General features: G+C 42.3%; 1 protein-coding gene across 4 annotated transcripts in view; it reads right to left on the bottom strand.

Annotated features, from left to right (window-relative positions):
• The window catches only part of ABHD2 (abhydrolase domain containing 2, acylglycerol lipase), a 43,351-nt gene continuing 17,853 nt past the window's right edge, over nt 1–25,498 (bottom strand). For all 4 annotated transcript variants that reach the window (XM_068957849.1, XM_068957850.1, XM_068957851.1 and 1 more), the window contains 8 exons: nt 20,200–20,375; nt 18,503–18,670; nt 15,153–15,336; nt 11,407–11,499; nt 9,549–9,659; nt 8,215–8,284; nt 7,325–7,409; nt 1–6,297 (listed from right to left, as the gene is read on the bottom strand). In XM_068957849.1, the coding sequence (XP_068813950.1) occupies nt 6,101–6,297; nt 7,325–7,409; nt 8,215–8,284; nt 9,549–9,659; nt 11,407–11,499; nt 15,153–15,336; nt 18,503–18,670; nt 20,200–20,375 (1,084 nt within the window). In that variant the 3' untranslated portion in view covers nt 1–6,100. The remainder of the gene's footprint in view (nt 6,298–7,324; nt 7,410–8,214; nt 8,285–9,548; nt 9,660–11,406; nt 11,500–15,152; nt 15,337–18,502; nt 18,671–20,199; nt 20,376–25,498) is intronic.

Raw genomic sequence — 25,498 nt, 5'->3', positions numbered from 1 at the left:
TAGCACTGACTTCAACAGTCCTTTATTTTTAAATAAGAAATCCCACTGAATCAAAGATAACAAAATTACATTTTGTTTTGCAGTGACCTCCATTTTACACCACACAGAAGAACAAAAACTACAGAAAAAGTCAAAGACATATTTATATATAATTTTAAAGGTAAACATCAGCAGATATAGAAAAATTGCATTGCTAGTTGCAAATCATCTCCCCTGCAGCTGTCAGCTTCAGAGAATCTGACTCAGAACTTGGCAGCTGGGAGGGTATCTCAGATACAAGCTTTTTCAGGGCAGCATTTAGAGATGGTTCCAGAGTATAAGTTTGCACATTTAAAATATTTTCCATGGGAAACTGTGCTGCTTACCAAGAACATTAGAAATCACACAGCCTGTTCTAACAGAACTGCAAGAATAACGTGAGAAGGGCACAGATCTGGCTTCCTGAGGTGTCCACATACCTCTTCACCTTGGGGATATTAAGAGAGAGAACTGTCTCATAAAAAGAGGTTGTGCTTTCTTGAGGGAAAAATCTCTAGTGATCTAACATTTGGAGTTATGGACAAGCCAACAAATAGCATTAAAAGAAAACATGTTCTGTGGAGAAGTATTCACTCGGGCTGAGTAGTAGGGTTTAGTTACCAATACAAGTTGTTGGATTTGTTTTAGAAGACTCCCCAGCTTGCAGGAGCCATGAGAAGGGTCAGCATCTCAGTGGAGCTAAGACATCCTGGAAGGAAATTGTGCCTAATAAAGCATTGACATGACTAAAAACAGGCAATGTAAGCTTTGCTTTTACATAAAAGCAATAAAGGCTGTATGTGTAGAGCGACCTCATGGAATCAAGCTCCTAACTGGCATTTAAGTTACCCAGCAAAACCAAAAATCCAGGTGTTCAAAAAGCAGTAGTTCAGAATAACTCTAGAAGCCCCTCCAGCACAACCCAAACACCTGACAACTGCTTTGACTCACTGGCGACACTTATACCTACACTCTCCCAACAACCAAGAAGAATCCAGGCCAACAGCATAACAAGCATGCCCAGTAACCAAAGGGGTACATGTGCAAGGCATCTCCCTTCCTTAGGTCTGTGCTGCTCTGAGGCATCTTCAGTTCAGCAGAAACCTTGAAAGTCTTCACACCAAGAACTGTCTGGTTTTTGCCTAGACTAGTACTCCTGAAGGAGACACTGTTTTGAGTCACAGTGGACCCCAGACCCTACCCAACCTACAGGCTTGCCAAAGGAACAAGGATACCTGGAGTATGACTCAAATCAGAAGCAGCAAAATGTTCTTTACAAGAGATGATTTGTAAAAGGCCAGGGCCTTTTCTGGTCTCCCTGAAAAAGACTGAAGAACTTCAATAAGCCCCAGATAGGCATATTTCCAGAAAAACTTGGAAGCAGTCCAGGTGACTAAACTGTTTGGCAACTAACTCCTCGAAAGGCTATTCTGCTCTTTCAGATACAGCCATTTACAGAGAATCCACCTCCACCTATATGTTACTAAAGAGTTGGACATAAGAACTTTGGGATTTCAAGGTAACAAGTCGCTTAAGCAAGCCCCCTTCTATGACTCAATCCCTACTGCAAGAGGCAAGTTTGAGGAGCAGATAGCCGAATGATTCACTGCTAATACACCTTATTTTAAGCCTTAAAATAGACTGTAGCTAGTTGTAGACTGCCCACAAGTCCCTTAAGTCAGCACACACTTGTATAGTGTACATCACCAGGGGTGTCTCACTACTTAGTGTTGAGAAATTTAAAAAGCAAACTTAAAAGCTCTGAAACTTAAAAGCTCTGCTCTGACAGAGCTGTTACTGAAGTCTCTAGATATGCTGATGTCAAGGAAGGAGGAAAAAAGGGCAAGGCACCACGTGTCAAAGGGCTGTGGTCTAGGAACTCATGACAGACCCAGGACAGATGACACACAGGTAGCTTAACTAAATTCAGTATTGGAGATATCAGTTCTTACTATCTTTCCTTAAGGCCCAGTCTTTGTAACCTGCATCTTCATGAACAGGAATTGCAAAAGTAGTGCTCAGAAGACAACTGCAGGGAGGTTCAATTATCTGTCTTCCCAGTGCAACTACAACACAGACCCATCTGAAAAAACCTTCCATTTAGAAGCTCAGAAAGTGACCATTAAAAATGCTGGCGGATCTGATGCAACAGCAGCTGCCAGTTCCTCATGTTCAATGGGAGGAAGTCCCTGCTACTCACCTACAGCCTTCAGATCTCTCCAATGATGGTTGGACCAGCCTAACCATCCCACAGCTTACAGTCTGATGGAGAGTTCTTGGGGTTTACACTCAAGTGCTACTTACACCCAGCAATGGGGGAAAGGGTTGTATACCACATGAGACTAAATGCTAAAGAGCTCCACTAATGCATTTTTCTAATCCCAATCTGAGACTAAATAGAGCTCATGAGATTTTTCATGCTAAGGTCTTGAAGAGCTGCATTACCAGACTATACTGTAAGGATCTAGAAGTGCATACTTTAATAAGCTCACTTGCAAAGAGATAAAATAAAGACTTAACCACACAGAAGACTAAGCAGTCTCTAAGCAGTAAGAGTTCTGATTGCATTTGAGGTTGAGTTAATTGGCCAAATAGAGGGCATCTGTCCACATCACAAGACTAGTATTGCCTTATTTGGAAAGGGAAGAGCATTCCAGATTAGAACTGGACAAAGTCCCATTCCTCTTTGATTATAGGCACTAGGCACCAGTTGCCAGTCACTGTCAGCAGCAAGATGAATATAGAATTCCCTTCTCTGAAGGTCTTTACATAGTATGCACTGCAGCTTAGCTTTCTCCTCTCTCACTTCCCCAAGGTCTTTTTAGGCTATCACTGCTAGACTGGACACTAAGTCTTGCATTAAAAGCAATGTCAAAGTGGAGAGGGTAGGGAGAAGAAATTTTACTACTTCCATCTACAAGCTAAATAAGGTATTTTAAGTCCTAGAGTCTCCGCACAATGTTTAAGCCATGGCAAAATCCTCTTCTTCCCTGAACAGGCTAGAATTGGTCAAGCCAGAGGCAGGCTGCCCTTGCACTTTGAACAGCTGTAGATGCAAAAACAGGTTGAAGGAGCAAGAGACGTATATAAACATTATTTCTCTAGCTGAGTTTCAGAACGTCCATGGCATTGACACTCTAATATGAAGGCTTAGGCTGTGGGACAGGAAGGATTACTCCTAGAAAAAATTTCTAGAATTTTTAAAGCAGAATCTCTACTTGATTAGTCAAAAACACAGCTCCTGCTGCCCTGTTAGTTTCCTAGCTGCTCATCTCATCTCAGGAGAGACTTGCTCAAGAGGTCATTGATTGACTGGTCATCCGCTATAGTGAAGTCAGTCTGACCTAATGTTACAGTTTATGAGAAGGCAACTTCCTCATACCTCAGATGCAGGAAAGCCTACTCAGTCAAGACTGAGCAGTCAAGATGAGCTCCTTTAAAAAGGAAGGAAAAGCTCTTCAAAAAAAAAGGCTTGCAGAACAAAAGCTTTACTTTCAGTGAGACTGGCATAACTCACCTGAAAAGCAGTGTCATTTAACACCAACCTGGAAGGCAGAAAACACTTGCTTTGCCTCAACATTAGCCTTCCCAGAGAGGGCCCAAATAATTTGCACTTCCTACTTCCATGTTCTGGGCCATTTAACTCCTTCAGCCACTTGGGGAGTGGGGCAGAGAGCCTCTGCTTTTGATAAGGTTCTCAAACTGGAGGAAGGCAGGTATTTTGCTCTCACAGTAACTAGATCTATGCAGTCCTTCCTTCTATAGGTGTCCACATGTTGGGCTCTTCCCATTAGTATCAGTACCAAGAACAATTTCTGTTTCTCTAGAGCTGTCTGAAGTTGTTACTCACCACAAAACCATGTGGAAGAAGGATATGAAGTGTTCCAAAGATAGAATCTGTTGCCATGGGAAGGGCAGCTTTGTACCTTCAAGGCAGGCAGCTGTGACTTGTGTTAACTACAGCTGTAGAGTTTGCTGTGAAAGTTCAAATAGTTCTGAAGTTGTAACCCGCTGGAGATGAAAAAGCACATCCCTATGCATTTACACTGTATCTATTTGATGTGTACAAGTGCTGCTTGTACTCCACCTCTGTTGAGGGGAAGATATTCAAGTCAAATCCAATGACTATTACATAAATAGCTACTTAAGAAAAATGTAATGTTTTGCCTGACAGATTTTGGTGATATACAGATGCAGTATGAATAAGAGTATGATAGCACAAATTCATCAGTTAATATCCTTGCTAATGATGCTCCAAGATAGTCCCTAAGAAACAGCCACAAGCATGGCCAAGTATTGCTATAGAGCTTTACTTGGTCACATCTTTTCTTTGAGGGGGAAGAAAAAGAAACCTGGATCTACTAACAAAGGGAATGTGCAGATAACCACAGCTCATTTTAACAGGCCAAAGTGGCTGGCCTAAGGCAAACTGAAAGGAATTTCCTGATATGATAATGCACCTTTGCTACAATAGTTTATTATTGCTTTATTAAAACAAAAAAGCACTGCTCCAACCTACTGAAGTTCAAGGACAGGCCAGAAGGCTTGTTCCCCTGCGTTACTGAACTGAAGTCTTGCAGCTTGTTTCACCCTTAAGCTATAAACTAAAGGGCCTAGAACACAAACCAAGGCTAAAGCAATAAAGTGCTGGGTGATGTTGGAAGTATGATAGAGAAAACTTCATTAAGACAGAGTCCCAAGGATGGATTAACAAGATGACATCATCAACAAATAGAAAAGCAAAGATTTTAACCACAAAGTTTCAGTCTCCAGATTGTCATGGGACAACTTTCCTTTCAGGGGAGAAAGGGTCCTGAATAAACTGTCTTGGCACAGACCATAACAGCCACTTGAGGGAATAGCACAAGTGAGTAGGCATCTTTCCTGCATATATACTTTCACACTTCACTTTACACATTAAAACCAGAAGTGGATGTATGAGTGTGGAAAGGTAATTCACGTGAGGAAGAGCCCGGTGTCTTATTGGAGCCAGTAATCCTACAGCATTTACATAAATATGAAGGTGCTACTTCAGTTGCACAGGGCTAGAGCCATCCAGTTCCCATCGAATAGAGCAAATCATGTGATGGAAAACCATTCAATGCTCTGAAAAGTTAAGCAGAAGAATTTTGATACAGACCTGGCATAACAGGAAGTCAAGGAAAAATACATTCCTCCCCTATAAACCAGTCCCTAATAGTGTACATCAATTCTCTACTAAATACTTTAAAAAACAGTTTGACCCACAGAAAGATCCTGCAGATTCATAATCACCGATTTCCATTTGGAAGGCAGAGCCAGCTTTACAAAGCCCTGGGTCAAACAAATCCAGTACTAAAAATACAACTACATTTAAAAAGAGGCAAATATGACAAGAAGGTGACAAGAAGGATCTGGTCTTGGTATGAGAACATGTTTACATAGAAGAGTATTAACTGGTATGACCAACCTGTAGCTTTTCTCTACCTGGAGTCCCAGCATAAAAACATCCCAAACCAGAGATAGCAGAAGCACGGAAGAGCTAAGTATTTTTCAACCATTGACTTTTGGAAGTGCATTCCTAGGAAGTAGGAGACCCCCTTGAAATGGTGCAAGGCTGGAACTCCACTTGCAGTCAGGCATCTGTTTTTGTAGGCCACATACTAGACCAAACCACTGGCTATGGCTTGGTACAAGGTTTTTCCAGCACTGGGACAGAGCAGAACAAAGAAAGCTTAATTGCCCTGTCATCTACACCTAAATAAATGCTGAAGATGAAGTTTGACCAGCTGGTGAAGGGATTTGACATTTTAAACTCCTGATATAGTTAAAACAAGCTCTTGAGCTCAACAACCCTGTAACAGGCCACAGTCAGCAACCCAATTCAAGCAGAACAATAAGTTACAAGCCCAAATGACTACATACGCAAAGATTCTCTGACCAGATATTAACCTCTGCTGTAACACCACTTTTCAGAAGGAAACATGTGATCAAACCCCAACCCTAGGATATCAAGGGGAATGGAAACCTGAAGCAGCGGGTGAGGAACAAGGAGTTCCCACAGGGGGAGATATACTGAAGTGATCCAGAGTCTTTGGGTCAGTTACTCCTGGCCAGATACAGCCTGCTCTGTGTCTGAGCAGTGAGACTTTGTCTTCTCCCACTGGCAGATGGCATTGGCATACTGCACCACGAGCTTATCCATCCAAGTAAGAGGTTCTGGGAAGAGCACAGACCCCTCAAAAAAGCCCAGGTGGCCTCCATGGAGGGGCAGCACATGCATGACATTTTCCCGTTTCTCTGTAAAACAAGAGGCACAAAGTTCCAGAAAATTAGCATTGTAGAGCTGAAAACTAAGCGACCTTAAGCTGTGACAATCAACTCTGTCCTTGCCATAGCATCTGAACCAAAGGAGGAACCAGAAGCACAACAGCAAAGGCCACAGCTGATTTGAAGACAAAAAGCACATAGCCGCACCACTTCATAGAACAGGTCAGTCCACAGAAACCAAGCCCAGCCAGTATTAGAAGGCTGCCTGAGAAATGCTACTGGCTGGGCCCCAGTGGCAGTACAGGTCACATCTTTCCCAAAATGCTCCATCTCCAACTTATATGTGCTGAAACTGGGTCTGTTAGCTTAACGCTAAACTGCACCAAAGCTCTGACAGTACATTAACCACCCTGTTCCTTTGGCAGAAGAAAAATTCCCCTGCTTGCTTCAATCTGAAAGCAGGTCTTGATTAATTCTCCCTTCACATCTTTCAGTAAGGGAAAGAACCTGCTGCATCCCCCAGGCATCCACTGTTTGAAGAAACAGCAACCAGCCCTCTTTTAGAAGGGACCTTTGAAAAGGTCATGTCTTTCTTGGCTGAAGACAGACAGCTCAACTCTTCTCTTTCAAGTCACCAATCCTAGTCCACTAGGAAATAACCTAACCATGCATCTTCCCTCTCATCAGCAAAGGGGGTTGTTAATCTACTGTTGCTCAAAACCATCACTATAACAACCCACCTTCTATTAATTCCCAGTGAGGAGTGTGAAGACATGAGGAAGTATTTTTTGCATTAAAGAATGTAATCTGAACACAGCCTCCTGGCTATCAACATGAGCCAAAATAGGAGAAGGTCCCTGGAAGGACGACTCAAGTTCTTCCTGCTCAAAGTTAGCCTTGCTGGTTCTAGCAACTTCTGATTTAAAGAGGCTTAGTACATCTCTACAGGATTAGAGATGTAAGGAGGCAAGTTAAGCTGCTTTGCAATCATAGATCATTATGCGATAAGGAAGCTGAACACTTCACACAGTGTGAAGTGCACACTGCTTTAACATACCTGAAAGAGCTCTTGGAATCGATAGAAGACTCTCATGCACCAGAGGGTCATCAGCAGCATTAACCAACAGGAGAGGAACATAGATCTGCATCAGGAAACACGGTAGAAAAATGGTAAGGAGTTGGTATTTGAATTTCATTCCAACTGTAAAAATCATCTGCTCAACTTGAGTTTACTCAGGCACCCTGTTTCAGGCTCGTTCTGCACTTGGAGAACCATCAGGAAAAGAGAGACAGTCAAAATTAAGACTGGTGGCTTTTCACCAATGAAGTGCTTCGCAGTACTTTATTTTTTCAGTTTAACTGTATGAAAAGGGATGGGATGTAACAGAGCAGATTCAGATCCAGAGTCCATATTCCCCCGCTCCCAGAACTCATCTATAATCTTTGCTCTGCATTACTTTGCATACCAGGCAGCTAGGGCCAGCTCTTGTTACTGAAGTTCAAACTTAAAAGACCAAACTCCTTTGTAATGTTTCCATCCTCTGGTTCTGCAGATCTTTACCTCTGCAGCACTTCGGTCTATTTACCTTTCAGATAGTGCCATGAGCCTCTTCCAGACAGGCATTCTGGAAAGTCATTCCTCCTTGAGAGTGCAGGCCGTATACCTCCACTTGCTTCCCACTTTACCCATGTATGCTTAGAGGGGTTCAGCTGAATGTCTGGCTTTATCTAGACCACTTGGGTGCTACTACACACTGGAGTTACGAGTTCCTAAGGGCTCAGAGCACTTAGCATCAGTATTAGAGGAATTAAGAGTTGAAATTCCACTCCAAGATACCATGTTTAGGAATAGCTGTGTCTAGGAATCAGCAACACAGAAACCACTGACCATTCCCCCCTCAACAGGAAAATTACAGTACAAGAACAGTCTCAAGTGCAAGAGCCTACCCTGTGCAAGTACTGTAGGCAGCTTTCTTCTTCATAGTATTCCTTCAGGGAACTGTAGCCATGGAACTTCCTGAAATGGAGACATTGCAGTCATCTGTTTCTAGTACCCATTTGGCTTCCAAAAGATTCATACTCCCAAATGAGATACTTGCACAGAAGTAGACCCGATACCTGGATTTTTACAGACTGAACATTTTCTGCCCAGTTTCTCTGCAAAATACATCTTTGGCAGCACATGCCTTCATGCTTTGCATGCTTACTCAAACACTGCAATAGCAGGATTTGTATTTGTTCTGTAGATAGCATGACAGTTGGAGTCTAATGGCCTTCAGAGCTTTAAAAAGTATCCTTCATCACTTATTAGTGATTCATACATATGGATGAAAATTATCTGTCACCTTTACCTGGAGGCCTTTTTCAAAATGTAAAAACACAACAATTTATGAACCTTGAAATGGACAAATATAGGGCACTCAAGTCACTGTGGTTCTAGTTATTCACCACAGCCTAGCTCCCTAGTCACCAGTTCCCTAGTCTTCTCTCCCAAACTAAGGATTCAGTGAACTCACTTAGCTTTGTTTGTTGAAGCATCAATTTAGCAGTAAACCCAAAACAAAGGCCTCTGGGATTAGGACAAGTAGGAAGATTTAATTATGAATCTTTTAGAAAGTCAGCAGAGCACAATACTCACATCCCTCAAAAACCCTAGAGCTCTACAGGGCACAGCCAGTTTACAGCTTCCTCATTTTGGAAAGGTGTCAATGCCCAGTATAGAACATGCCATGGTATATGAGAATAAGGCGACTGAATAAAGCGCTATGCTGCTTTCAAAGACACATGAACAACAGAATGCTGCTTAATAAAGCAGAAAGTTAAATTTAGGTGTTAGCACAACCCATAAAAAGGGTTGTTTCAGTAGACCTTAATGTTCATGGAGAAGGCAGTAATAAGGTTTTTTGGGAGGGTTTGTTTCAACCCAAGTTAAAGCAGGGCAAATGACACTCCCGAGTGGTTTTGAGCTGCTTTCCACATTCTGCACTTTCAGGTTTTTGCTACAGCTCATCAGGCCTAGCCTCTGAACTTGTAGCCAGGAATAACCCAGGAGGATGCTACCGGTAAGTGAATACTTCCCAAAAGGTTTTATAGAAGCTGAGATCGATAAGTAGGGCTTCTTTTGCTAAGCTTCATTCAATGTAGAGGCAAGGAAGAAGGCCTGAAGCTGTCAGCACTGGATTTCAGAAAATTCCCATCAGCACAGCTAGAGGCATGAGAACACCACTTGAAAAGGAAGGTACTCTTAGAGAGCTACAGAGAATCAGAATCTCCCCTCATACCTCATGACATTATCATCAATTTGCATGAGGGATGTTGCTGTGTAGAGTTTACTCAGATCTGCATCTGACAGGCTTTGTGGCTTCTTCATGTTATCTCCAAATAGAACTTGCCTGAAAGAGTAACATCAAGAAAAACATCCAAGTATCATAACAAGGGCAGCAAAGCCATGACCCGCTCAAGGGAAAAAGGAGTTTACCAAATCTGACAAGATAGAAGTGGGCTCTGTAGCCACGAGGCTTTACTAGGAACAAGCATAGCTTATTTGTCTACCTCCTTTGCAGCAAAAGGTAACAGAAACCCTAACAGTCACTTTACAGCAAATATGCTTTCCTGTTGTAGTAAAAAAAAAAAAAAAAAAAGCAGCCCAAGGGACCTCTAAACTTTTGCTAGAATGGACAGCACTAAGGGTACTTGGAACACAGGCTTTATGTTAGAAGGAGGGTCCTCTGGCTTCTGACCAAACCTGCGGGTGGCTCAAGTGAGAGCACTAACAGTCCTGGGCATAGCATCTCCTTTGCCATCCGGTACTAAAGTTCCCCAAGCACAGAGATTAGATTAGCTCATCCAGTAGAAATTACTCGGGGCATTACCTTAGCAGAAAGCTATTTACTATGGATACTTGTCATAATTAGTTATTACCCTCAGGGGAGGATGTGCTTTTTTTTTTTAAAAAACAGAAAAACACTCCCTTAACAAGTGGAACAAAGACCACAAGCTGGAAAGCAGGGTTTTTATTCCTTTTTAGAGACAGCTGCAGGGCAGAGCAGGAGAGAGACTAGATTTGATTTTGGGGAGCTGCCCTGAAGCACAGAAGATTCATTATAGAAAGAAGTTTAGCTTATTTAGGATTCTCCCTTCAAGCCAGCACTGGGTTATGATTCTAAGCACCATTTAATGCACAGGGGATTGATACTTTCATATGTTAAATTAAGTTTGGTCAAGTTGTCTAAACATTTCCCAGTCTGGAATAAGTTACCCTACATGACATACAGAGCCTCCTTAACTCCTTCTGCAAGTGTTTCACATTGCACAGGAGTGTCAGGAAATAACTGAACATTTGTAAGTGACATACTCTTAATTGGAATGGGTCATAATTACCCCTTTCCCCTTCCTTCTCTTGACTCAGGCACCTTCAAACATACACAGATGAGGTACTTACGTATTCATTGCCCAAGAAGTACCCAGAGAATTTTTGATGGAAAAAAAATGAACATGAAGCATGCCACCTGTTCAGCACACATTCCTTTGCTATGAGAGCACCACAGACCACAACAGTAGCACAGGGATACTAAGATTATAGCTGCACTCCAAGAGCAACACCGAATATTCTGCTAACTACATGCTCTTTTTAGAAGAGTAGCTAGAAGCTAGATCTACAGCTTGACTGCTTATTTGATAAGCTGCAGCCCCATGCAGCAGATCCACATCTTGAGAATTAATCCTACCTCAGGTACATAGCAGAACAAGAGGCTCCTTGAATACGGAATTCTTTGGCTAGAAGTGAAACAGATGCAGAATATTCCACTTTGAAGTTTAATTATGTTTTGCTGTGCTCATCTTGTTTACTGATTAAGCAAGTCTCCTTGGAAGACAAAAACAAAGCTTGCTTTCTTCTAGCAGGATCACCAAGGCTTATTTGTATATTCTAGTACATATGAATGAGATTGGGGTGAGCTCCCCTTCTCTTCACTGGTTCATTTAAAGACCCTTGAGCAAGGAATGTGTGTATAAGTCTTCAGCAGTTTGATTCTAAAGGACTAAGATGACAAACCCAGTAAAATAGCAACTAGCCCAGTCAATACTATCAACACCATCAGTAACCATCAACACCATCAGTGCAAGCGACTGCTATAGTACCTGTGAGAAAGGATGATCTTTTTCATGTTGTCTGCCATGAGGAAGTTATAAAATCTTCTACATTGATCCCATTGCATGAAGGTTTCCTGCGCCCTAAAAAAGAGCATATCAAAGCAATTAAAGGAGATCTTGAAAGATCACAGTAATAAGATCTTTGGCAGCCTAGAGGCTACGTAAGCAATCGCCAGACTTCCCCTGCCATAGCTTAAACCTCTTCTAGGAAATGGCCTCCACTTTGATGAAGGTCAGTGGTAACAGAATATGCATCTGCAATTTCATTTTGCACAATGCAATTAAGTGCTCTGTTGATCAAAACAGCTAAGAGACATCGATCAAGATCCTGTCAACGCTAACAAGAGGATTTTGGTATCCTTTGTGTAAGTTGACTCTAGCTTACCTAACTGGACTACCAAGCAAAGGACTACAACTTGAGCCTGTTGCTGAACAAAGTGTTCTCAGTTGTACGAGTTAACTCCACAGAGGAAACAGTTTATGCAGATGTTTTCAGTGTTTACAGACTATTACTGTCAGCCCTGCTGGCAGGAACTATAAGAATAGATTCTAGCTGCAGCTGCAAGTGGTATCTGATTTGAGGCAGAATAACAACTGATAAGCTGTGAAGTGCTAAAACAGAATTAAAGTTATCCAGACTTCTGTGAACTCTGCCAGATACAAGTACTACTTTGCTATGCAGGGTCATGGGCAGGTTATAGCTTTACTCTCAACAAGGTTTGCTGTTACTAGGGAACCGTACTATCATTTACTGAGCAACCCAGCAATGCCGAGAACAGATTTCCAGCTACTGAACTACTCCTACTTTAGTTCCTTTGGCTCCTTAATGGCTAAATGGTAGATTTAACATGACTTCAAACCACAACCTACAAGTTTCCTAACAGAGCATAAGCAATATTTTCTTGTCATAAGCCATGCCAGAGCATATATATATATATATATATATTTTTTTTAAAAAAAGAACTTTACCAGACTGCCTACCATTTTGTGGTGGGGGAGAAAGAATAAAGATAGGAAGATGTACAACCCCTCCCCACCCCCAAAACACTTTCCAAGCAAACTTCAAGTAATTTCAAAATGATTGAAGTTAAAGCTAGTATACTTCCCTACCACAGTTGCTGTGGTAGACCGTAGTACTTCTAACAGCAAGAGTACTAAAAACACAGCTTCCCATGCTTTATAGTGGACTGCACAGATTTCAAAACCGGGAACCCTCCCCACAGCCTGTAGCTACAGTGAAGATGCATACCACAAGATCAAGAGGCAGAACCAAGCCTGTACAGGCAGAGATTAAGGAATAAGACGACATGTCCCCTTTTAGCCTCAGGAATGAGATTCCCCAAACTATGTTAATTGATTAAACCAACAGCTCCACAGTCTGCTGACAGATTCTTGTATTGCTGCCACTTCACATCCATGTATGGGACATACGCTTAATGCCCTGGAAAGGCATTCATATTGCAGTTCCATGCTTCGTCTTGCCCACCACCACTTTTCTCCTTTTACTTCCTGAAGGTAGTTTGCACAACCTCTTCCCCCAAATATCATAAAAAAGAAAATTAAATTCTAAGCTAACTGGTCATGCCTACCAGGTCACATGGCCTAGAGGTATGAGGCCAGCTATTTTAACCTACTAGACAAAGTCTAGGAAGGCTGAGGCTCATCCATTCTATCTGAAGGTGCTTTGTATCTCCACCTTCTATAACCAAGGGCATAAGGTCCTCTCTACCCCATTTTTTCTTAGTGGATATTTACTGATGTTGCTTTTCCCCCAGCTATTTGGCTGATTAGCATTTAAGGACAGCAGTAGAGATTAGGTGAGGAGACATGAGATCTGAAAAGCCTTGTCAGATGCACAATAAGGCATAGCAGATGTTTTGACTGAAGACTTGCTAGTAGTTGGTTACCCAGCAGGTGGTGTCAAGAGCTCAATAATCCGCACAAGAAGCCACTGAAGACTTGCATTAAACCCAGACAAGCAGTTGTTTCCCCTGCACATACCTCCACAGAGAAATCCAAGTCCAGTATTGTTAAACAGGTTGTCCTTACACAGGAAGTCTACCAGCACATCATGATACATTACTAAAGAAATCAGTTAGTAAACAGCATTATTCACATCTTTGAGACCTGAACTACAATACTGCATAATTGCAGAAGATGAACCAAATGGACCAAGGCCAAATGCAATCCTTGCAAACCCTGTTTGATGGCTGCAAGAAGTTTTGGGTGCTGGCTTCAAAAGGGTGGTGCGCTCCATGGTGAGCTGTTTGCTCCCCAAATAGCTAAACACATTTTACTTAGGGGAGAAAAATAAAAAGACTATTCCTGAAAGCATCTGTTCAGATTTTAAGGGGGTGAACTCACAGGGACCTAGCAGCATATAAGTTATTTTAGCAGTAGTCAGATTTGATCTGAAGTCTCAAAATAGACCAGGCACATTGGAATATTACTGAGTTACATACCAAGCTTTTAATTATGCTAAAGCTTCCAGAAAAGCTTCTTACTCACCTGTTAGAGCTTACTCATAAAAGCCCTCTTCAGACCAAGTATCAAACTGGTTGCTTCCTAGCTATGTATCAATGTGCTCTAATCATCTCAAACTGCTGTACAGGCAGAGCATAAGCAATATCAAGAGCTACTTTTACCAGGCAGAGGGGCCAAATTCTACAGCAAGTCTCCTGCCAGTTTTACCAGCTCTGTAGAGCTGCTAGTTTCACCATTTTCATTTTCCCATAAAATCCTGACCCAAGTACCCTAGTCTCAACAGACCCTTCACTGCACTTCTAAGCACCGAGAACATTTGAAAGACAAAGTTACAGTAGTGTCAGCTAAGCCCCAGTAGCTGTCCATATGGGCAGGAGAAACTGGAAGTATTAAGCTTAGACAGTTACTGTTTTAATCTTGATTAACTGTGCAAGCACAGAAAGTTAGCACACAGCTAAGCCAGCAGTTCAAGCAGCAGTGCTGTAGCCAGATCCTGTCAGTAAGTTCAGGTATTAGCACTAGGTGGGGCTGTTAAAGCTTTTCTGAAGTACTACAGCCTTGGTTTCCAAGTAGGGAACCAAGGATTATTTTTATGCAGGCTTTGAGGCTATAAGCCTTCACTCTACCTCCCAGATTCCAGGTCCATAGCACCATTGCAAATGTTTCTCCATCCCCTCATGAGCCCACAGCACTGCCTTGGCATTGGAGACAAACATTAGGAGGGGAACACCGAGTGTCAGTATGAGCTTCCGTGCATCTTTCCAGTTTCCCCAGCTGAAAGCTGCTGGATGGGACTGCACACTGAAGCCAGAAAAAGCCATTATCAACCTAGGGATAGTTCTCAGATTGATGAGAAAGCGTAAGCCGCTACTTTCAAAAGTGGCATCAGCTCAGTTTTTCATGCTGCCCAACCTGCCAGATTTGTTGTACCAAGATTGCATGGGACCTCTTAGAGGACTAGAGCAATCCTACCACAGCACAAAGTTAGGCCAGCTTACACATGTAGAAAAGCAGCTGACAGCATTTGCCTGCCCAGAAGTGTTTATTATTAGCAGAAAGCTTACTTGTACTGCTAAATCAAAGCTTTGGCTGCTCATTCAGAAGGGTGGCATCCTGCACACTCTAAGCAGACAGGTTATATGGTTTTTCTTGCATATAGCTCTTCCCCCATCACACACTCTCCAAAACCTTCCCGTTCTTCTACCTCCCCCAGAAGAAATCAGCCCAGAGGTAAGGGCCTCTAAACTTACCTCAGTGCACTATACCCTTGGCACACACTGACACAGCACAGGACTCTCTCCTGGTTGGCCTGGGTCTCTCCAAGGTATTTGCACACAATATTTCCACCTAGGCTGAAGCCTACTACAGCCAACTGGGTCTGAGGGTAGGTCTTCTTGATGTAATTAACCATAGCACCAAATTCCCAGGTGCAACCTAAAAAAATAAGAATATCAAGAATCATCTAACAGCCCTAAATTCCCACCTCCAGCTTCAGCTGTGAGCCTTAAGCTTAGCTTCCTACCCTTTCTGACTTAATACCCTCAAAGCTTTAAGAGCTCTAATTCACATACATTCATGTATCTGAGTCTTGTGGATCTTTGCTCACGCCTGGTTCTGACAGGCTGCCAAAGAGACAAGATTCCTTGCTCAAAAATCATGGGAGCAGCCAATTTGACAATCCAAACCCTTCCTTCCTAAAGGGGTTTGAAAAGTAGAGTCAAAGGACTCTGGGCTTGACACTGATATTTACTGAACACAGCATATTACCTTCCTGAGGGACTTAGCCACTTCTGAGCACAAGTAGGGCATCTGGGATGCAGCCTGCTCTTTGCCTTCAGCAAGACTGCCATGGACCCTTATATCTGCACAGGTCAGGAGCAGTGGAAACAGCTTGCTTGTCAGGACAGTGCTTAATGGACTGTTAGAGTGACTAAGCAGGTATTCTCTGGAATAAGATGGGAAGAATTTAAGCACAAGGAAGCCAACCCCTTATAATCACTGAGGGGCTAGGAATACTGCAGCTCTTTAGAAGAGGGATGGGACGTCCCCATTAAGGAAAGAGCTAATGCCTCCATACAGCTCTGTTCTGCTCACAGCTAATGAATATTTGCATTCCACAGGCAGCAGGCACTGAGGAATCCAGTTTCTGGCAGCACTGGGGTCCTTTGAGATTGTTTGACAGATCTGAAGGCCTCCACCCATGCAACACTTGAGTATCTGCAGCTTTTTCTCCTGCATTCCTCAGTCTGGAAAAAGAAGGAAAGACCCTCTGAAGAAAAACACCTCCGGAACTGATAGTATCACGGCACTGGCACCAACAGGCTGTGAACTTTGTTAACCTTCCAATTAGATCTAAGATTGCAAATCCCACAGTAGGCACCACATGAACCTAAGTAAAACCTCCAGTTGCTTCTGTTTAGAGTTAGAATTTCAGTCCTAGCCATTGGAACATGCCCAGGAACTTCAGTTCTAGGAGTCTGGATTATGGACTGTGCCAACTTAATACTGCTCCACTGTACCCCCACCTCAAGCATCTTTGATGGATGCACTTGGGTTTTGCCTAGTTCTGGAGTAGATTGAGCAGGGTTTTAATGTATTTCAGTGAAATACACTTCTGACTGAGTACTCTGGCAGGCTTTGGAAACTTCATTGTTAATATTCTTAATGAAGAATTTTCTTTAAGACAAATACCACACTACTCTAGCTTCCTCTGGAAGAAGCCAGCAGTCAAAATATTTTAATGTTTTACTCCCGTGATCTGAGAGCAGCTGGCAGCCACTTCAGAAACCTGAAACTAGAGTAGCAACAAGTTAGGTTTGATGTAAAGGCTAGAAGAGTCAGTGAGTCCCAAATTTAGGCTATTCCCTCTACAACCAGTGTCAGGAACCCAGCAAAAGCTGCAAGGATACCAGGATATTTGGGTAGGAGGCAAAGTCAAGTCCATTCAAGGTCTTGCCTGGCACTCCATTTGGCAGAGTCACTTAAGCAAAGTTTACTGGCTTACTCAAAGGAAGTGCTAGGCATTCCTTGCCGTTTCCAAAGGCTACAACGCACTCAGAGAGGCATATCTTCAGAGCTGCACTACAGAATAACATCCTAAGGTCTACAACAAAGTTCTGAAGTTAAGGGAGAGTGCCACCAACTCCAGCAAGTTTTCAGCAGTCTGGACTTCTAGCATTTAACAACTAGCTAGAGAAAAGTTAAGAACATTGTCTTGATTTCAAAACTGCACTGGATAAAGCTGTAGCAGATTCATATCGTCTGTGATGTTATTCTTCCCTACCCTTAATTACCTGTTCCGGCTCTTAATCATGGAGGAATTTTGGCAAGAGCATTTTTTTTGGTGTCAGGCTAACATTACTGTACCAAAGGCTTCAGAGCAACTAGCTATTTTTGGGGTTGTATTCACAGACCTAAGAAGGTGTCATTTGGGAAGAAAGCTCTCAAGATTTATCAAGAGAAAGGCAGATGCTTTAAGATAATCAAGCTTGGTTCCCAAGAAAAAAAGCTCAAAGTCACTAACAGTCCAGGACTTCATGACGAATTGAGGCACTTGGTATGCTTGGAGTGTTTTCCTACTCACAGGGAGTTCATAAGTATAAAACAAGTCAAAGCATTATTGGCTAGTCACAAAGCATTATTGGCTACTCTCCTACCAGACCCACAATCTCAAAGCACAATAGATTTCTATTTCAGCAATTCAACTGTTGGAGGTAAACAGTCAGTTGTTATACTCTTAACAAGAAGTATCTTCATCTGTTTTAAAAGAGAAACCTAACACCAGTCTGCTAAATCCAGACTCCTGACATAACATACATATAAACACTTGCAATAAAAAGGGATGAGGGCTCTAAAGAACTCGGAAACAAGTAGATCAGGTCTCAGGCAGGAAGGTCACTTGCTATTGAGATTACATTACATACTAGCAAAGCAGATAATAGCTGGTGGCACTCACAGCACTGAATACAGCAGTGAGCTAGTGTAGCTAAAGATAGTTGTTAGTTTCCTTTCTTAATCTAGGTAATAAAAAGAATAAAGACATCGCCCTACATTCACGGTGAAAACCCAAAATCACGGCAGTTAAGCACTACTACTTCTACAGTATGACAGTGAAGCTACAGAACTGTTGCCTTTTCTTGTTATAGCCAGGGACAAAGTCATCTTCACATGTCCTCCTTAGGAGCACTTTCTGGGTAGCCTAGTACCATCTCCCATACTTTGCATTTTACATAGCCTCAGAAGTAGCAGAGGCTCAGAAGTAGCCTACAGAGCTGCAGAACGGTTTCATCTCAAACTGACACTTGAACACCTCAAACCACTTGAGCAGGCTTAGTAACCACAAGTGCCTTTTTCAACATTTTCCTTTCAAAATAATCTCCTTAATTAGGATAGATGTGTAAAGCTGGGAGAAACCATGAGGAAAACTAGATCTCAGTATTAGTCTCCTGTCCTTATGTGTAACTTCTCAATTCAGTTCTTATGAAACAATATAAAATTAATCGACTTTTTCAAAGAACACAAGCATATCTGAATGAGGCTAATATTGGCAAGCCCTAGAAGCACTGCAAACTTGAGTCATCAGTTGCCATAAAGCACCTACCATATGTGAACATCCGTGGAGAAGTCAGCTCAATATTTGGCAGGGCTCCCAAGTGATTCAGGACAGCACATCTGTAACCATTTTTTTGCGCATAGTCAACAAAAGTGCGGATATACTGCTTTTCGCTATGGTTAGCGATCCCAGGGCAGATTACCATTGTGACATCCTCTGCGAACAGAAAGGGGGGAAGATAAGTAAATGTCACTTCATGCAAATGTAGATTCAGAAGCTTTCTATTTCAGATCCATGGGAAACCAGAAGAAAGCCAAAATCCTACTATGCTGCCAAAGCAGCCCAGTATGAGACAGGAGACTATCAGCTCTAGTGCTAAAGATGTGAAAGTATAATTCATGTTACAAGAGATGGACAGAATTCAACTTTAGGGAAGGCTGCCCAAACAGTTCTACAGGCACTGCCTAGAGACCAGGGCTGAGTTCTTCCATATCATTCTTCAAACAAGAATATTTAATATTGCACATGTTCTGCCTCTGACTGCCCATTGTGACTGCTAAGTGTCTGGGAGCTTTGGAGCCCACTTCTCATTCACGTACTAGGTAGACTAGGCTACTTTTCCCTCATTTCCTTTCTAGATTTCTGTGTAACCAAGTCTTTAATGCTAAGCTTTGCTAAGCACAAAAAGTGAGTGTCATTAGTCATCTTCTGCTTCATAGCTTTATCACTGTTTGATCGGACAGTGTTCAGTCTTACAGGTTATCATTTTATCATATAAGTTAATATTTTAAGCACAGTATATCAAGTCCTGAATTAGCACACAGACTTCCAGCCAGCATACTCTTTGCACTTTCACTAGCAGCTCTAACTACTGTGAATTTTTGCCTCATTAGCAAAGCAGTGCTCCCATTCTTCAGTGATATAGGTAACAGTAACTGTTACTATGCAACATTGTACCACAAGTATCTCAACTCTGACATGATAAAGAAAAGAACTTGGCTTTTTCTGAAGGCCAAACTAGTCACGGGCTTACAATTAAGTCAGCTACTGCAAAGGTAAATTTACTTTTGAAGTCAAGTCACAGTAACTCAGTTTTAAGTGTTGCTGTTACTACTAGTAACAGCAAATTTGAACGCTGACATTCACTCTGACAATACATACCTAATGAAGTAGGGAATCATCAGGCTTTTCTACTTTTTAGTAGAACTTTCCAAGTCTGGACTCCCTCATACCCTATGAGCATGGAGTTTGATTCCATACAGATCTTGAAACAGCTACTCTGATCATATCGTGAATAAAGACTAGCAAGTATCTGTCTTCAACGAGGAGACGGTTCAGCTTCTTTTCCGTACACACCAAGGCTATGAACACCCCCATGTTACTAGTGTTTGTCCTATGATCCCACTTTTAACAGGTAAAGGACACTTCAAATGCAAGTCTTACCACCAGCTTCCCTTTGCCAGAGTCTCACTTGGGGCACAAGTTACGGAACATATTTCTATTCTTCCATCCCCCATCCTTGCCACCTAAGGCTAATTAGTCCAGTAGAGCTTCTCCTGATGCCTGGGATGGTCTTGCAGCCTCCATTTGTGGGTTAGTATTGCTTAGCAGTCCCTCTCCCATCACCAGAAAAAGCATTACCCTTTCTGACAGATCAAGTAGCACTGTCCTTGCCTGTTTCCTTCCATCCCCAAGCATAGAATTGAGGCTTGCAGGTAGATGCAGCAGGCAGCTGTTTGACTGACCTCCAATGCAGTGCTCAGATCGTGGCTCAAAGAGATCAAAGGTTGCAGTTGCTCCATCTGGCATTGTGAGGTACTTGCGAAGTCCATATGGATGTGGTGATCTCACTCTCCCCATCTTCCCATAAAGGGCAGTCTGGATATGTCCACTCTTTCCCCAGATCAGGGGTGGAATGTACCTGAAAGGGACAGCAGTTTAATTGTCTAACCCTGCAACATTACCAAGCCTTTGAGATCAGTTAAGCAATCCTATAACAGGATTTCCCCACCCCCATCACTACCAGATAGCAAAAACAATTTCATATTTGTTATTGGATGACTGAATTGGCAGCACTGATCCTTGCAGCAGCCTTACCAAAATGGGGACACAGATAAGCTCTCAAAGCCGAGAAATCAGGACAGCAGTAAAAAAGGGCTAAAGTTCAGGAATTCCTATATGGTGAAGAGTTATATGTACAAATGCTTCTCAATAGCTAGATGCCTCATGTCTTCTTAAGACTGGGACAGCATGTTGCTAACCAACCAGATTGACCTTCAAAACTTGTCAAAAGCTGTAAATCTGTTTTAATTGAAATATTGAAGCTTGTTGGGTTGAACCACATAGGAACTTGTGTAAGCACCTGACTAAATAAGTCAGGGGCAGAAACTGTACGGGATTCATACCAAGTCTTAGAAGACTCAAAGGCCATAAGTCATGCTAGTTTGGACTGTTTTATGTAGCACTGCCTCTCTGTTAAGTGAGGAGTATGGTACAGATCAGTTTTGCTTCTCAAGCAGAGTGAGAGAGTAAAGCAGAGAGCTGGAACAGGACCTATAAGAATTGGTCAATTGAGCTCCCCTGAATAACACACTTCCAAATTAAGGCAGGGGGGGGGACTTATTTGTCAAGGAGATATTGAAGCTAGGTTACAAAGCAGATTTCCCCCCCCCCCCCTCTGGCATATTGCCCCTCAAGACAACATGGGGTGGAACACAGCTGTTAGTTGGAAGGGGTTAAAAGCTAGTTATCCATTTTGTTAGTGCCAGCAGATCTGCCACATGGTAACAGGAGGCATACTACTGCCCAAGTGGTGGTGGGGGCAGTCACCAGGCCACTTTGCTGGAGACAGTGAGCAAATGCCTTGAAAAAAGATGGTTACATCAGCTCTCAAAAAAAAAAAGCATGAATGATTCATTATTTAGAACAGCCCCAAGGGACGTACTTCCAACTAGGGAACTGTGCTCTGCGTAGCAGAGAACATGTTATCCACAGCTAGCTGAGCGCTGCTGACACTACCTTGGAACCTGAGATATTAGCACCTCCCTCCCCTTTGTTTTTAGGGCTTCCTGCAATTATTTTATTTTATTGCTCGAGCCCATAGCAGGGAGAGATCTTGTTCTTTCATGTTCTCCCAGTTCATGGAGAACTGGGCAGTTCTGAGATTATCAGATTTATTCTAAGCCCATAACCCCCTAGTATGTGACTGGACAGGAGCCTTTCCTTTATACTCTGACACTGTCCACACGGTTGGACCTTCTTCCTCATGTCACCTTGATGTACCATATCTAGAACTCATCATCCCCACATACTCCTTTAAAAAAAAAGGTCTTTCTATAAGATAGGAAGAGTCAAGGCTTGTTTAGCAAGACAAGAGCAGCAGTTCTAGGTAAGTCAGGGCAAAATTAGACTAAAACCTTTACACATGTGGGGAAGAGAAGGGCAAATCCTGCCTAGAGGAAGGTAACATTTTGCTTTAAGAAAAAAGCTCCAGCTCAAGCTGGATGGATGAATATTAGCATTTTAACATTAGTGTATCTGCAGTCCCTCATCTCTAAAGCATATGCAGTGAGCAATTCTAAACTTCAAATCGGAGCCTGGAGTTGTTTCTTTAGGCCAGAGCCCCACAAGGTTTTGATAAGCTGGTGACCAAGGATTTTGCAGTTTGTTCTAAGACACCTTCACTTAGCTGGCTTGAGGCAAACATGTCTGCCTATCAGGCATACTATGCAGGACAAACAGGGGGTGAAAAGTGATACCACTGCTTCAATTGTCAGCTATTAACCTGAAGATACAAGTTACCTTTAAGCAGGTGCTATTCTGTTTAGCAAGTTTCTAGACCCAGCAGAGAAAACCATCACTGCAAATACAGAATTACCATTTTAATAATGTGCATTCTGGCTTCCAGAATGCACAAGAACTATACCCCTGTAGAGGACAAAGACAATTAATACCATTGTAAAGACTGAAGTTCACCAGTACTCACAAGGCAAAGACACAAAGCCACTACACAGCTGAAAGACCATTTGAACTATGTCCTCAGAAGAAAGATGTCTTCTAGCTCTAGCACCTCAAGACAGGTGTTAAGTTTTAAACACTGTTTCACCCCCTATTGTCTTTCAGACTGCTTCACCAGGAAGCAATAGTTTGTTATAGCTCAGGACAAGCAAAGGGGCCCTCTGACACAGGGCAGAGAGACCAAGTGGAATTTCAGCTCAAAGCAAGGATCAGCCAGACCTGTAACAGAAGACACTATGGAGAAGTCAAGGTGCTGGCCTGACACAGGTTCCCGGAGAACTTTGACATGGCCCGTCCTTCTCCCCATGCTCTTTATTCTTCTTTCTCAGCCACAAGAGAGGCATTTCAAAGAAAATGCAAAGCAACACAGTAGCTCACTCTACAGATTCACTCAGTTCTTGCAAGTGCTCTTCCCAAAGAGACCTAAAAGATGTAGAAGTAGATACCATTTCAAGAAAAGCTACATGAGCAGCCAACAGATGCCTGGTAACCTTGTAAGTTGGCCCTAACTGTATCTTGGATTCTACTGTCCAACTACAAAGCTTTTAGAAGAAGCTACACGAGGATTAGGGGCATTTATCAATCTTTTATCAGCCCAGCATCACTACACTGGGAGATATGGACACTGCACCTGGGTGCCTGCCAAGCAGTGTGCAACATACCAGCCATGCAAAGACCACCAGCACAGATGTAGACTGCACAAGCTCATTCTCTACAACTGCCAGTAGAAATGGAAAGTCAGTGGACATGTTTTCATGATTCAAAGTACACACGTAAGGATAGCATAGTCACTTATAGGATGCACAGTCCTATAAGGATGCACAAGCAGGACTACTGATAGCTCTACCCAGTTGATGTACATTTCACTGCATAGGATTTTGAAAGTTTCCAGGACTACCATGCCAAACAGGTGACACTGCTCTTCCAACCCATGCAAAGCAGCTAGCTTCACCCCACTCATTTAAGACTGTTTCAGTCTGGTAACCATATCCTATGCTAAACAGCGCTTGACTGGCTTTTTACAGAAGTCCTTTGTGGCTGGATTTTGCCAGCAGCTCTTTCCTGATGAGGGCCATCAAATACAATCTATAGTAAGAATCTGCAACTCTTCTAGAGACTCAGATGTCAACTTTGTTGCATTGGCTCTAATCCTAGGAAAAGCACATGCACTGAAAAGTTTAGTGCTCTGTAGAAACAGTCACTAGTTTATCAAGAGGATCCCAGGTAGAATCCAAAGTCTTACCCCATAAGGCTAGCAGGAAAGCTATTTATCCAGCTATAGTAGTTATATAGCTGTAACTGATTAATGCTACCACCTTGGTGAAAAACCAAAACTCTCTGCAAGCTCCACTTGTTCCCTCATTTATTTACAAATCAGTTGCCAGTTATAAGTTATAGCCATGCAGTGCAATAGATGCAGTAGCTGCAGCAGCACATACCACAGGATATCGTTACTCAGGAAATTAGAACTGTCAAGACCTCACCATTACCAAAACTTAAGTATAGACAAACGGCTTCCAGATTATCACTTATCAACACTGCTTACCACGGCCTGCTTCCTCAGGTCACAACAAGCTTCTTTGGAAAGAGTCCCTCTGACTGCCTTCAGAAAACCTGACTGAAGTTACCTGAAGAACTGATCTTCAGGATCTTATATGATTTTTACACAGGCAAACAGAACATGCAGTTTCATTGAGCTGTGCTTCATGAGAGAAAGACTGAAAATAAGTCAGGAATCCCCATGACTCCACCCATAACGATGGGCAGATGCTGCCTATGAATTCTAAATTCCCATCTGAAAACTAGGATTGTGTTGAGCCCTATGAACAAGCATACATTCACTTTCTCCCTTCAGAGCACACAAGCTGGTATGTAGTATGCTCAGAAACCAAGAAAGAAAAACACTCAGCTTATCCTTTAAGCTAACTCCAGTCAGCTTAAGTACTCACTCCGCATGAAACTATACTCTTCTAGGTGAATATTCAAAGGTCAAGTTCCAGCATGAGTAATGTACATAGGACAGCACTCTGATACAGATATTTATTACTCCTCCATGAATCTAAGTATACTTCTGCAGTTTGTACTTAGCAGTTATCAAGCTCTGAAATACATGAAAACATTAGGTTGTCAACCTGCTATCTCACCTACCTTTTCCTTCACCACCACCCACCTTTAAGCAACAGGTGGATGATAAGATAGATATCCTAGAGGTCCCTTAAGCACCCAGGCTCAGGAAACTCAACATCATAAAACTTCAACAGGGAGGAGGAAAAGAAGTTGCCCAGGTTGAACAAATCTCACGTAACTAGGGAAAAGCTAGGATTTTAAACTCACCTTCTCAGATTTATAGCTTGCTTATCTTTAACTTAAAGCCTAATATATATTTAGACATCATTTCCAGCTGCTTTTGTATCAGTCTAACCTACTAGAAAACCCTGTAAAGCACCCCCTCCTCCAATATTTCACTGAGAAACTCCTGGGTTACAGCAAAGAGCGAAGATGAATGCAAATCATTTCAGAGCCCACTTTCAACCAAAAATTTGTTTGATACAACAATTAAATCTATTTCAGCAAATTTGTCACTCAAGTAGTAGAGGATGATCACAAAACTTCAGGGATCAAACTCGATATATGCTACAGGTAAAGAAAGATAATCAGTATTATCAGGGCTACATCATTTGTTTACTGTTTTTCAAGAAACCAACAGGAACAGCACTATCTTAGCTGTAGTTGCTGCAGTATCAATTAGTTTGAAGACTGACCCTGAGCAAAGTCTGTTCATCAAAAAGTCAACAGCTTATCTAAGAATGTACCAACCTCTCAATATCAAGTTGTAGGATGGTAGAAAGAAAGAAGAATGCTGCTCTAGAATCAAGGGAAGGTATTAGTAAGGCATCAGGTATAAACAAACTTCCAATTCATATGCAGTGTGCTTTTCAAGCAAGCAGTTTAAAGAGGTTATCCTTTGGGACGTAAGTTATCAGTACCCATTTTTAGGTATCAAGACAAAGAGTACAAGACCAAGGT

The sequence above is a fragment of the Struthio camelus genome, chromosome 12 (genome assembly GCF_040807025.1).
Source record: "Struthio camelus isolate bStrCam1 chromosome 12, bStrCam1.hap1, whole genome shotgun sequence".
Lineage (NCBI taxonomy): Eukaryota > Metazoa > Chordata > Aves > Struthioniformes > Struthionidae > Struthio > Struthio camelus.
This window is presented reverse-complemented; position numbering and strand designations above follow the sequence as displayed.